The 12,843-nt window shown below is 50.0% G+C and overlaps 1 protein-coding gene across 6 annotated transcripts in view; it reads right to left on the bottom strand.

The window, feature by feature from the left end:
* The window catches only part of scarb1 (scavenger receptor class B, member 1), a 72,513-nt gene extending 68,667 nt beyond the window's left edge, over nucleotides 1-3,846 (bottom strand). For 2 of the 6 annotated variants that reach the window (XM_072240722.1, XM_072240728.1), the window contains exons 1-2: nucleotides 3,315-3,811; nucleotides 1,526-1,686 (exon numbers count right to left, since the gene is read on the bottom strand). In XM_072240722.1, the coding sequence (XP_072096823.1) occupies nucleotides 1,526-1,639 (114 nt within the window). In that variant the 5' untranslated portion in view covers nucleotides 1,640-1,686; nucleotides 3,315-3,811. The other 4 variants (XM_072240723.1, XM_072240726.1, XM_072240724.1 and 1 more) reach the window with 4 other exon arrangements.
* Nucleotides 3,847-12,843: the final 8,997 nt, after the last annotated feature.

The following is a 12,843-nucleotide window of genomic DNA, read 5'->3' as shown; positions in this document are numbered from 1 at the left end:
ACTAGGCTCCTGCTCCCAAGCTTTATCCATGCCCAGACCTGCCCCACCCCCAGGACTCCAGGCAAAAACCTCACCCTCCCTGCACCACCTGCCCTGCAAATATCAGCTGCCATTGCAGGGCGAGAGAAACAACGCCATGGGTGGGGATTGAATCACTGGGTCAGGTGGGCAATGGAATAGTTGGGAGGAACTTTTTTATGGGTCTAATTTATCCCAATCCATCAGAAAGGAGTAAACAGGAGTTCCCAGTGCCTCAGGAAACTTCATACTGTTTTCCTTTAACTAGTACACATCCTTAAAGTTGCTATAGCCAGGGGTGGTAATGGGGACAAGCCCCCACTACCTATTAAATGTTCCCAATGGTGTGCATCTCAAATAGCCTCTGACAACCAGCTCCAGCTCCATGTAGTTTAGCAACTAAGCCAGACGGAACTGTTTCTACTGAAGGGGCAAAGACCGGTTACTGGTGCCTTAACAACAATCGCTTCGGGCAGATGGGACTGTTAGCCGTGGTTGGCAGCTCACCTATGAGGAAAACTCTGATCTCAAACCTCCGCTGCCTTCCACTCATGGGGGAGGCTTTGGGAGTAAACCCCGAGGGAAAAATCTGGAGCTGGAGTCTCTAAGGCAGTCCTACGTTGAGTTCAATGCTGACTGGCAACTCCTGCAATGCTGCTGGTACCAAACTGTATCGGTCTCTGCCATTCCTTTGGGTTCATCAGATGGAGAGGGGGAGCTTGCTACACAGGCAACACTTTGCTCCCCATATTGTACTGTCCAGGCTTGCGTATCTAGACAGATAGGACACAATATCCATCGTCAACTCTGACCGACGGAGGCCCTCACCTCACACGTCAATGCTCACAAACCATGAAGGTTAATTAGAAAATAGAACATTAAAGAGTACAGCACAGAAACAGGCCATTCGGCCCACAAAGCTGTGCTGATCCAGCTAAAACGCAAATCAAAAACATTCAAACACTAATCCCTCCTCCCTGGTCTATGTCCATGTCCCTCAGTCTTCCTTACACCCTCGTGGCTATCCCAGCATCTTAAAAGCCTCTAATGTATTTGTCTCCAGAACTGTACACCGTACTCCAGATGTGGCCTAACCAGAGTTTTATAAATTTGCAACATAACCCCTCTGCATCTGAACTCAATGCCTCGACTAATAAAAGCTATAAACCTTCTTCGCCACCTTATCGACCTGTTGTCGCCACTTTCAAGGAACCGTGAACTTGGTCCCAGCACAGATCATTACGGAACGCCACTAATTGTAGTCCTCCAGGCTTGGTCCTCCTAGACTTAGCACACAATGACTGCGCTGATGCCGGGAGCAATTCGCGTTGCCAGCATAAAAGCAAATTAAACCAGAAATGAACACTCATCCAAATTCCTACATCGAGCAGCGAACTCTTACTCAGGTAAACATAGCGCTTTCACCGGGAAAGAAACTGAATAAGGTTACAGAAATTAAATTCCAGAATTTAAAACGAACAGAGAAAGTGCTCACAGCAAAACTCACCGCTTTCACCTGGCTCTTTATAACGTACGGAATCGCGAGGAGAAGCCCGGTGCCGACGGTAACGAGCAACAGACCGGCCACAGCTAGAGCCCGGGGCCGGTTCACGGCGTTCATGTTCCACAGCGCCCCGCTAATCGCTGTCCGGAGAACAACCTATTAACCTATTGGGGGAAACGACATTCAGATCACTACGGTCACTAGGCTCCCGCTCCCGAACTTTATCAATGCCCAGACCGGCCCCACCCCCAGGACTCCAGGCAAAAACCCTCCTCCTCCCCCCCCCCCACAGGCCAGGAGATGTAGGTGGAGGCAAGTGGTGCATGCAAGTTCGATTTAAAATGGGAGTCGGCAGTTTAAACGGTTTAGCACAGACGATATGGGCCGAAGGGCCTGTTTTTGTGCTGTACTCTTCTGACTCTTAATTTACCCTAGCCCATCAGAAAGGGGTAAACAGGAGGTCCCAATGCCTCAGTAAACTTCATATTGTTTTCCATTAACTAGTACATACCGAACCTGACAAACCCTGGGGGTTAATAGAGTACAGCACAGTAACAAGCCATTCACCCCACAATGTTGTGCCGAAGCAGTTTTTAAAAAAAAACACAAATCAAAAACAGCCAAACACTAATCCCTCCTACCCACAGCATGTCCATATCACTCGTCCTTACATGCACATGCCTATCTAAACGTCTCTTAAAAGCTCTAGTGTATTCGCCTCACACCAGTAGCGCATGCCAGGCATCCACCATTGAGTAAAAAAAACTGACTCTCACATCCCCTTTGAACCAACCCCATCTCACCGTCATTGTCTGCCCTCTGCTATTAAGACAGTTCAATCCCGGGAAACAGAAACTCTGTCCACTCTATGCCCCATAATCTTGTAAACCTCTATCAGATCTCCCCTCAGTGTCCAGTGCTCCAGAGAAAAACAACCCAGGCTTATCCAGTCTCTCGTGATAGCACATGCCCTCTAAACCAGGCAGCATCCTGGTAAACCTCTTCCGCACCCTCTCCAAAGCCTCAACATCCTTCCTACAGTGGGGCGACTAAAACTGCACACAATACTCCAGATGTGGCCTAACGAGAGTTTTATAAGTTTGCAACATAACCACGCCACATCTGAACTCAATGCCTCGACTAATAAAACCAAGCATTCTATAAACCATCTTCGCCACTTTATCCACCCGTTGTCGCCACTTTCAAGGAACCGTGAACTTGGATCCCGAGGTCTCCCCGCTCAGCAACACCTTTAAGGCCCTTTTACTCTTAACAGTGCACTGAGTCCTTGTATTTGTCCAACCGAAGTGCGACACCTCACATTTATCTGGGTTAAACTCCATCTGCTATTTCTCAGCCGGTATCTACAACTGATTTGTATCACGCTGTATTTTTGCCAGTCTTCCCCACTATCCACAACTCCACTAATCTTGGTATCATCGCAAACTTACTGACCCACCCATCTACATTTCCATCCAGGTCATTTATCAGTATTACAAACAGCAAAGGCCCCAGTACAGATCATTACGGAACACCACTAATTGTAGTCCTCCAGGCTTGGTCCTCCTAGACTTAGGATGCAATGACAGCGCTGATGCCGGGAGCAATTCGCGTTGCCAGCATAAAAGCAAATTAAGCCAGAAATGAACATTAATCTAAATTCCTACATCGAGCAGCGAACTCTTACTCGGGTAAGCATAGAGTTTTCACGGGGAGAGAAGCTGAATAAGATTACAGACATTAAAATCTAGAATTTAAAACGAACTGAGAGAAGGCTCACAGTAAAACTCACCGCCTTCACCTGGGGCTGTACAATGAGCGAAGTAACGCGCAGAAGGCCGGTGCCGGGGGCAGCGAACAACAGACCGGCCACAGCCAGGGGCCGGGACCGGGCGTTCATAGTCCGCAGTGCTCTACGAACCACTACCCGAAAAATCCGCAGAATCTGCGTTAATCTGTCGGGGAAAACAGGCGACTCTCTACTACCACTAGGCTCTTTGCTCCCAAACTTTATCAATGACCAGAACCGCCAGGACTGCAGACTAAAGCCTCACCCTCCACCCTGCCAATGTCAGCTACCATCTCGGGTTAAGAGAAAGTTTGACCCCATGGGCCAGGTGGAGGGTAGGATAGCTGGGAAGGAAAGAGAAGAGAGGCAGTAGGAGGGAGTGATATTAGAGGTCGGTGCACCTCGGGTGAGCGGGGGGGGGAGATATGCGAGCCCTAAAAGTGAGGAAATTTTGTGGGGGGGGCTGCCCCCGGGGTAAGAGAAAGCTAACTGGGTGAGCAGGAATCCGCTAAACCCACCGGATTTGTTCACGTGACATCAGGTCACGTGTGAGACCATGTGACACCAGCCTGATTTCTCGTTAATATGCTGTGTGCGGCTGGAATGTCCCGGGGTCGAGATTTTCCTTCTCCTTTGTGTGCTGGTTTCTACGATGCCTGAATACTTCTCCTCTTTATTCGGGAAGACAATAAAATAAAACCTTTTTAGACATTGACCTAGCACAGCTTCACTTCAGCTATGTTTTACAATATTTTTTTAAGTATCAGGTTTAATCCAGCTCAGTCCTGAAGAAGGGGTTCTGCCCGATGCGCCGACTGTTTATTCTTTTCAATAGATACTGCCTGACCTGTCTTCCTCCAGCATTTTTGTGTGTTGTGGTGAAATTTGTTGTTTTGCAAGACAGCAAGAGTTTAAAAATACACTTGGACTAAGATGTTAACTGTCCTGTGCTATCACCAGTGGGATCATCAGTTGATCTGCCACCTGTCTTCAGGAGTTTCGGCCCGCTTATGATCAAGACTCCCTCGAGATATAAAAAATTATAAACTCCAATAAGTCTTGCTGAGCAGAGAAACCTTGGGATCCAAGTTCATAGCTTCTTGAAAGTGGCTACACAGATTGATGAGGTGGTTCAGAAGGCTTATGGAATGCTTGCTTTCATTAATCGAGGTACTGAGTTCAAATGTGGAGGGGCTATGTTGCAATTTTATAAAAGTCTGGTTAGGCCACATCTGTAGTACTACATACAGTTCTGGTTGTCGGATAGGAAGGACGTTGAGGCTGGAGAGGGCGCAGAAGAGATAAACCAGGGCGCTGCCTGGTTTAGAGGGCATATACTATCAGGAGAGGCTGAATAAACTTGAGCTGGTTTCTCTGGAGTGCTGGAGACTGAGGGGAGATCTGATAGAGGTTTACAAGATTATGAGAGGCATAGAGTAGACAGGGAGTATCTGAGTCCTGACGAAGGGTCTCAGCCCGAAACATCAACCGTTCCTCTTCCTAGAGATGCTGCCTGGCCTGCTGCGTTCACCAGCATTTTGTGTGTGTTGCTTGAATTTCCAGCAACTGCAGATTTCCTCATGTATCTTGTTTCCTAGGGTTGAATTGTCTAAAATCTGAGGGCATGTATTCAAGTGAGAGGGGATAGGTTCAAGGGGGATGTGAGGGGAAAATCTTTTACTCAGAGAGTAGTGGATGCCTGGAATGCACTGCCTGGTGTTGTGGTAGAGGTAAATGCATTAGAGGCTTTTAAGAGACATTTAGATAGGCACCTGGATGTAAGGAAGATGGAGGGATACGGACATCATGGTGTGGGTAGTGTTCAGGTGTTTTTGATTTGCTTTTTAGCTGGTTCAGCACAACATTGTGGGCCGAATGGCCTGTTCCTGTGCTGTGCTGTCCTGTTCTATGCTCTACATTCTAATGTTCTAAATACTGATAAAGTTGGGGGGAATAAAGAAAGTTTGACAGATGATCTTCAACTTATTCTTTGTGTGAATTATTAAGACCAGAAAAAGGGAGGCATGGAAGCGTACTGCTTAGCGTAACACTATTACGGTGCCCGCAATCACCAGTCAGGGCTCAATTACCACTGCTGCCTGTGAGGAGTTTGTACATTCTCTCTGAAACCGCGTGATCTCCCTATAGGTGCTCAGTCCCCTCCCACGTTCTAAAGATGTAGGGTTAGGTTTAGTGAGCTGTGGCTATGTTAAGTTGGCGAGGGAAACATGGTGACACTCACGGACTGCCCAGCACAATCACAGCAATTTGATTTGACACAAACAACTCATTTCACTCGATGTATTAATGTACGTCTGACAAATGAAGATAATCTTTTCTCCTTTTCTCAGCTCCTCCATCTCTGCCGTATCTGCTCTTTTCATTCCAGAACAACTGAGATGCCCTCCTTCAAAGTAAGGGCGCTTGCCTTCCTCCATCATCAATGCTACCCTCACCCACGTCTTGCATTTCATGCCCGTCTGCCCTCACCCCATCCTCCTGCTGCCCTACAAGGATAGGGTTCCTCTTGTCCTCACCCACAACCCCACAAGCCTCCACATCCAGTACATAATTCTCCATAACTTACAGCACCTCCAACAGGATCCCACCACCAAGCACATCTTTCCCTTCCCCCCCCCCCACCTCACGTTCTGCTTTCCACAGGGATCGTTCCCCGTGCAATTCCCTTGTCCACTCACCCCTCCTCACTGATCTTCCTCCTGGCACTTATCCTTGCACGCGGAACAAGTGCTAGACCTGCCCCTCCATCTCCGCCCTCACCCCCATTCAGGGCCACAAACGGTCCTTCCAGGTGAGGCAACACTCCAGCTGTGAGTCTGGTGGGATCCCCTCCAACGCAGATTGGGAGACCACTTCGCCGAGCACCTTCGCTCTATCCACCAGAAAAAGCAGAATTTCCAGGTGGCCACCGATTTCAGTTCTACTTCCTGTTTCCACTCCAACATATCAGTCCACAAAGATGAAGCCACACTCAGGTTGGAGAAGCAACACCTTATATTCCATCTGGGTAGCCTCCAACCTGATGGCATGAACATTGATTTCTTGAACTTCCAGTAATTTTGCACCGTCCTCTCCTTCTCCACTCTCCACTCTCATTTCCCTCTCTCACCTTATCTCCTTACTTACCTATCACCTCCCTCTGGTGCTCCTCCCCCTTCCCTTCCTTCCATGGTCCTCTATCCCCTCCTATCAGTGTGGGGGGGCGTTCTCAGTATTGTTAACTGTTGATAATAAAACGGCTTCTCTGTAGTGTTATAATGAAACGGCTTCTCTGTAATGTTAACTGATGAGGTAATGTTTCTCTGTAGCTGCGATGTTTGGGTTATAACTACAGATAACGGGGAACTAACCAATGGAAGTCATGTTATTCTATCTTGTATCTATGGTCACCAGAGTTAGTGCGCGGGCTTTTAGTCGAGGAGAAGAGGAAGGACGCATGTGGAGCGCTCTGGCAGACCACCAAGGGTGGTCCCAGCTGAGGGTCGACGGAGTTCGGAGAAGATCGATTGGTGGAAAGGAGTCCTGGTTCCATGAGCTCCAACAAATTTACTTGTGCACAGACTGATTAAAATTAACTACTGTGGCACCTTTTTCCTTACTATTTTGCTTTTCTACTAACCACATCACCAAATAAGAGTTATAAAGTGTAATCATTTAATCGCATATTGTGTACTGTCTGCTGTTTTACATCATGGGTTTGTACTAGAGCGCATTACACAGCATCTACACAAACGTTAGACACAGTTTGGCGGGCAGATGGCAGCTTCCCCTAGAAGAATGTGAGTTGATCAAGCCAAGTTTTACATTTGTGGGGGCTCGTCCGGGATTGGATTCTGTGGATGCTGTGTGATCGCCCTGTTTAAAGTAGTGTTGCTATGGTGACAGCTGCATTTTAGCGCTGGTGCCGGGCGGAAGGTTTGCCAGTGAGTAATGCGTGCGTGTTGAGTGGGGTAGAGATTCATACCCTGGATGAAGTGTTACTTCGAGGTTTGAGTATGGTTAAAGCTGTTGGCAAAGTTGAAATCGTATTGCGCAAATTTGATTTTGAGACGAGAACAGACCTAGTGCTGGTGCAGACAAGCATGGACGTACGAGGGGCGGAGTTGCCAGAGGTTATTGGCATCCCAGGGGAGGCGGGACCATGGTGTCTGAAAACTGTCAGGGAGGGAGGGGCCGGAGCTCAGCGAGCTGAGTTGCCAGCGGATGAGGGCAGAGATCTTAGGGAACAAATTCTCTCGTTTCTGAGGGATGAGGGGAAAGAGCGGTCAGATTTGGAAAACTTGATCAGTTTCCGTCCCCTAGCAAAAGGCGAGAGTTCCGAGTTGGCATCTGCCATTACCTCCCTGGCGAGAAAGGCAGAGGGGCCCCACCAGAAGATAAGAATTTTCTCTGGGATAACGCCCACCCCCGAAGGTGAAGAGGATTACGGGACATGGGTAGAGCAAACGTCCCTTGATGAATATCTGGAGGCCTTGGAAAGTGCTCTTGGGTTGACTGGGAGCTCCTCGGGGAGTTTCAAAATGCGCGTCAAGAGAAGGGTGAGAAGCTATCCACGTACCTTTCTCGACTAGACAGACGGTTAAATGGTCTGCGGCTCCGGGGGGGGTCGTTCGGGCAGCTGAGGTGGATCAGTTAAGGATGGACCAGGTAACTAGAGGTGCCCAGGCTGAGGACAGGATTGCTTGGAGTCTCCGGCAGTCCTATAAAACATGCCCCCCTCCATCGTTCATTCAGCTGATCAGAGAGGTGCGGGGGGATGAGAACATGTTGGGGCTGGGGGAGGACTTGTCAGCAGGGTACAATCCTCAGTTGTAGCCCCTTGTGGTGAAGTGATCGGAGCCAGCTCCACCGGGAACTGGTAAAGGAGGTGGTGGCAGAGCTGAGAAATGAGAAGTCGCGGGGGTTCAGAGTGGGTGTGGACCCTTCGTATGAAAGGACTTGTAGGGAGGGCCCCCCTCAGGGGACGGACCGTGCAGAGGGCTGCGATTGGCAGGGGGGAACCGCGAGAAGAGGGGCGGCCGGTAGCGCATGCTATAACTGTGGGAAAGAGGGACACTTGCGGCGGGAATGTGAGTGGCAGGGAGCCCCTCGGCGGGTGACTCCCCGGGCATCCAAGCAGGGAGAGGTGTCGGGAAACTTAGAGGAGATCCAGTGAGGGAACGGCCTGGTGTCTCTGGGGGAACACATTCCCAGCAATGTACCAAGGAACCCCCAAAAGCAAAAGACCCAATTCCAGAAGGATTAGTGGGACCCCGCTCCAGCGTGTCGCTACAGATAGAGGGAATCTATGCTAAAGCCCTACTCGACACCAGGTCACAGGTCACATTTCTATACCGTTCGTTTTACAACCAGTATTTAAAGCCCTTGACCCCATTCAGTGCGCTGGAGATTTGGGGCATCAGTGTTGGTGATTATTCGTATGATGGGTATTTGTCAGTGAGACTGGAGTTTTCAGAAGTCTATGTGGGAGTGTGCGAAGTTCTGGAGACGTTAGTGCTGGTTTGTCCAGACCCAGTTGAGACAGGGGGTGCTTCAATTCTGGTGGAGACCAACACACCTCTGGTGCAGAGGCTCATGGGGGCCTGTAAAGAGAAGGTGGGCGGGAACATTTTGGGGACCCTGACTGTGCACCCAGTGTTTTGAGCCGCTTTTGAAGATGTGCGGGACTGCACTGGGCGGGATACTGAATTTGAACAAGGGACTGTGTGGTGCACCCAGTCAAAGCCATTATGCATCCCCAATAGTAGTGGCCCGGAAGAAAAACAGAAAGGTACGTATGTGTGTGGACTATAGGACTCTGAACAGGTGAACCATCCCTGACCAGTATACGGTCCCAAGAGTCGAAGACGCGTTGGCCTGTCTGAGCGGGGCGAAGTAGTTTAGTGTGCTGGACTTGAGGAGTGGATATTACCAGATCCCAATGAGTGAGGCCAGTAAAGAGAAGACGGCATTTATATACCCTCTGGGATTTTTCCATTTCAAAAGGATGCCCCAGGGCATATCAGGAGCCCCTGCCACCTTCCAGGGGGTCATGGAGAAGACAGTGGGGGATATGAATTTGCTCGAAGTGTTGGTGTATTTGGATGACCACATAGTATTTGGACCCACCTTGGAAGAACACGAAGCGAGGCTACTGAAGGTGCTAAGCCGACTGGAGGAGGAAGGGTTAAAACTTTCCTTGGACAAGTGCCAGTTCTGCAAGACGTCTGTTAGCTACGTTGGGCACATAATCTCACAGATGGAGTAGCTACAGACTCAGCTAAGATAGAAGCGGTGACCACATGGCCGAGGCCCTAGACCATGAGCGCTCTGCGCTCGTTCTTGAGGTTCTACGGTTATTATCGGAGATTTGTGAAGGACTACGCCAAAGTGAGTAACCCTTGAACCAGCTTCTGCATGGTTACCCTCCCTTGGGGAAGAAAGGGAAAGGGAAAAGGGGACGGGAGGTTGGAGAATATCTCAACCCGGCAGAGCCCTTCGGACAGAGGTGGGATGCAAAATGTGAGGAGGCGTTTAAATCGCTGAAAGAGTTGCTGACCCAGGCACTAGTGCTGGCTTTTGCGGACCCCCAATTGTACTTTGTACTGCACACCAATGCCAGCCAAGAGGGGTTAGGGGGCATCCTGTATCAGGATCAGGGCACCGGGTTGAGGCTGGTGGCATTTATAAGCCGGAGTTTGTTGCCCTCGGAGAGAAACTATCCCACCCACAAGTTGGAATTCCTGGCATTGAAATGGGTGGTGGTGGATAAGCTGAGTGACTGTCTCTACGGGGCCAAGTTTGAGGTGAGGATGGACAACAACCGCTCACTTACATCCTGACCTCGGCGAAACTGGATGCCCCAGGCCATCGGTGGTTGGCAGCCTTGTCTGCATATGATGTCAGCCTGAAGTACCGGCCGGGGAGCTGGAACGTCGATGCAGATGCTTTGTCCCGATGGATGCATGAGGGACTGGACATGGACGAGGAGTGGGAGAGTGTTCCTGCCTCTGGGGTGAAGGCCATGTGTCAGTTTGCTATCACCACGAAGGCCGAGAAGAAGAAGAGGCCGGATCATGCAGTGGACCCACTGGGGGCTCCTGATGACGCCCTACCCACAGTTTACTGTAACCTGACTGCTCTGAAGACTGGGCAGCTGCCAGAATTGAGTCTGGGGGAAGTGGCCGCTGCTCAGCGTGATGACCCAGGCATTGGCACCATTTGGTATGCGGTGGAAAAGGGGGATACAGCGTGGGCGAAGAAGATGAAACCCGCTTCGGTGCTACCATTACTGAGGGAATGGCCTCGGTTGAAGTTGAAGAACCAAATTTTATAACGGGTCACATCACCCCTGGACTGACCTCAGTGTTGGCAGTTGGTGCTGCCTGAGAAGTATTGGAAGATTGCGTTGAAGAAGTTGCATGATTTGGGGGTGGAGAAGACCTATGAATTGCTCAAAGACAGGTTTTACTGGTCCAGAATGAAGTCGGAGGTTGAAGAGTACTGCAAGTCGTGCATTCACTGCATACGCCGGAAGTCACTGCCTGTGCAGGCCGCTCTTCTGTCCCACTTGCAGAGTGCAGGGCCCCTGGACCTGGTGTGTATGGATTTCCTGTCCATAGAACCCGACACCAGCAACACGGCGAATGTCTTAGTCATCACGGACCACTACTAGATATGCTCAGGCTTTTCCTACCAAGGACCAGAGGGCGACTACGCTGGCAAAAGTGCTATGGGAGAAGTATTTCATTTATTATGGCCTTCCCCAGCGGATACATAGCGATCAGGGACGGGACTTCCAGAGCAGACTCATCTATGAGTTACTGGGCATGCTGGGAATTGAGAAATCTAGGACCACACCCTATCACCCGCAGGGCGATCCTCAGCCTGCGAGGTTTAATCAGACCTTGCTGGACATGCTCGGGACCCTGGAGATCAGTACGAAGAGCAGGTGGAGTCAACATATTGGGCATCTGGTTCACTGTTACAGCTGTACACGCAATGAAGCTACTGGGTATTTGCCCTATTATCTGATGTTTGGGCGCGAGGCGAGGTTGCCTGTTGACCTCTGTTTTGGGACTGACGCGGGTGACGTACAGCTGAAGCCCAATCTGAAGTATGTGTCTGATATGAGGAGAGAGCTGAAAGGGGCTTATGAATTGGCTGGGCTCGCGGCCGCCAAGCAGAATTGAGGAAGTATGACCAGAAAGTGAAGTTCTCCCAACTCCTCCCAGGAGACCCAGTCCTCATAAGGAATTTGGGGCGACTTGGAAAGCACAAGTTGGCTGACCGCTGGGCGGCCACACCCTATGTGGTGGAGGGTCAGATGCCAAACCTACCAGTTTTCCGGGTGAGACCAGAGGAGAGGAAGGGACCTGTCAAGATTCTCCATCGGAACCACCTGTTACCCCCGGAACAAGAGGTGCGGGTAGACCGAGAGCCCGACTTGGGGCCTACACCTGGACTCTGTGAACACACGGGGTGACGGAAGAGCCCACCCTGGAAGAGACTGGGCCGGGCCCAGCCCCTGTGAGGAATACTGACTCGGAGGATGATGATTCGAATGAGTGGTACATGCTGCCATTCGCTAACTCCCCCGTGATGGAGGAAGAGACTCCTGGCCCTTCTCCCACTGAGTCAGGCGAGGTGAGGGGGGCTATTGGTGGGCAACAGAGAGTGCAGCAGGACTCTGAAGGAGAGGGAGGGAGGCCTGAACCTGAGGCAGGGGGCTCCGAGTTGCAGGGGGGTTTGAGTGACAGATCACCAGCGGTTTCGCCAGGTAGCCCCAAAGTGTCCCTAGTAGTGTCTGAGCCGGAAGAGTTAGAAGAGGGGGTATGGAGGTCTCAGAGAATAAGGAACCCCCCCAGATAGGTTGGCCTATGTAGCGCCTGGGGAACAACGTGTGATCTCTACTGTTCTGGGGAGTTATGTCACTGTTTTCTGCACCTGGATTGGGCTCTGTGTTTTGCAGGAAGGGTTGGCAAATTATCTGAGTGTCATGAGGGCATGACTAAATTCAGTGGAGGAGAATGTAGGGGCTTTGACAGAGTTTATAGGAATAAACTGTGGCAGAAAGGCAATAAACCACATTTAAAGAGTTGTACGCAAGGCTGTGGAAATGCACAAAAGTGTGGATAATTGGTGAGCACTTTCAAAAGGATTAGCTCAGATACAAATGGTGTCTTTTTCTGAATAAATGCTGAGATACCAGTTACATTTTCTTGTTGGGACTAATGGATTCCTTTCTATTTTATGTTTCAGTTGGCTGTGGGCTGCCAATGAATTTCCTATCGATTCTAAAACATAATTTTGTCAGGAGAAACTAACCAGACTAAGTTCTGCAAGGTGAATATACAGGAACTTAAGAATATAAGCAACACACATCAAAGTTGCTGGTGAATGCAGCAGGCAAGGCAGCATCTCTAGGAAGAGGCACAGTCGACGTTTCGGGCCAACGTTCTTAGAGATGCTGCCTGGCCTGCTGCGTTCACCAGCAACTTTAACGTGTGTTGCTTGAATTTCCAGCATCTGC

Source organism: Mobula birostris, chromosome 22 (genome assembly GCF_030028105.1).
Source record: "Mobula birostris isolate sMobBir1 chromosome 22, sMobBir1.hap1, whole genome shotgun sequence".
In the NCBI taxonomy this organism is placed as follows: Eukaryota; Metazoa; Chordata; class Chondrichthyes; order Myliobatiformes; family Myliobatidae; genus Mobula; species Mobula birostris.
The sequence above is the reverse complement of the archived record's forward strand: the minus strand, read 5'-3'. Positions and strand labels throughout refer to the sequence as shown.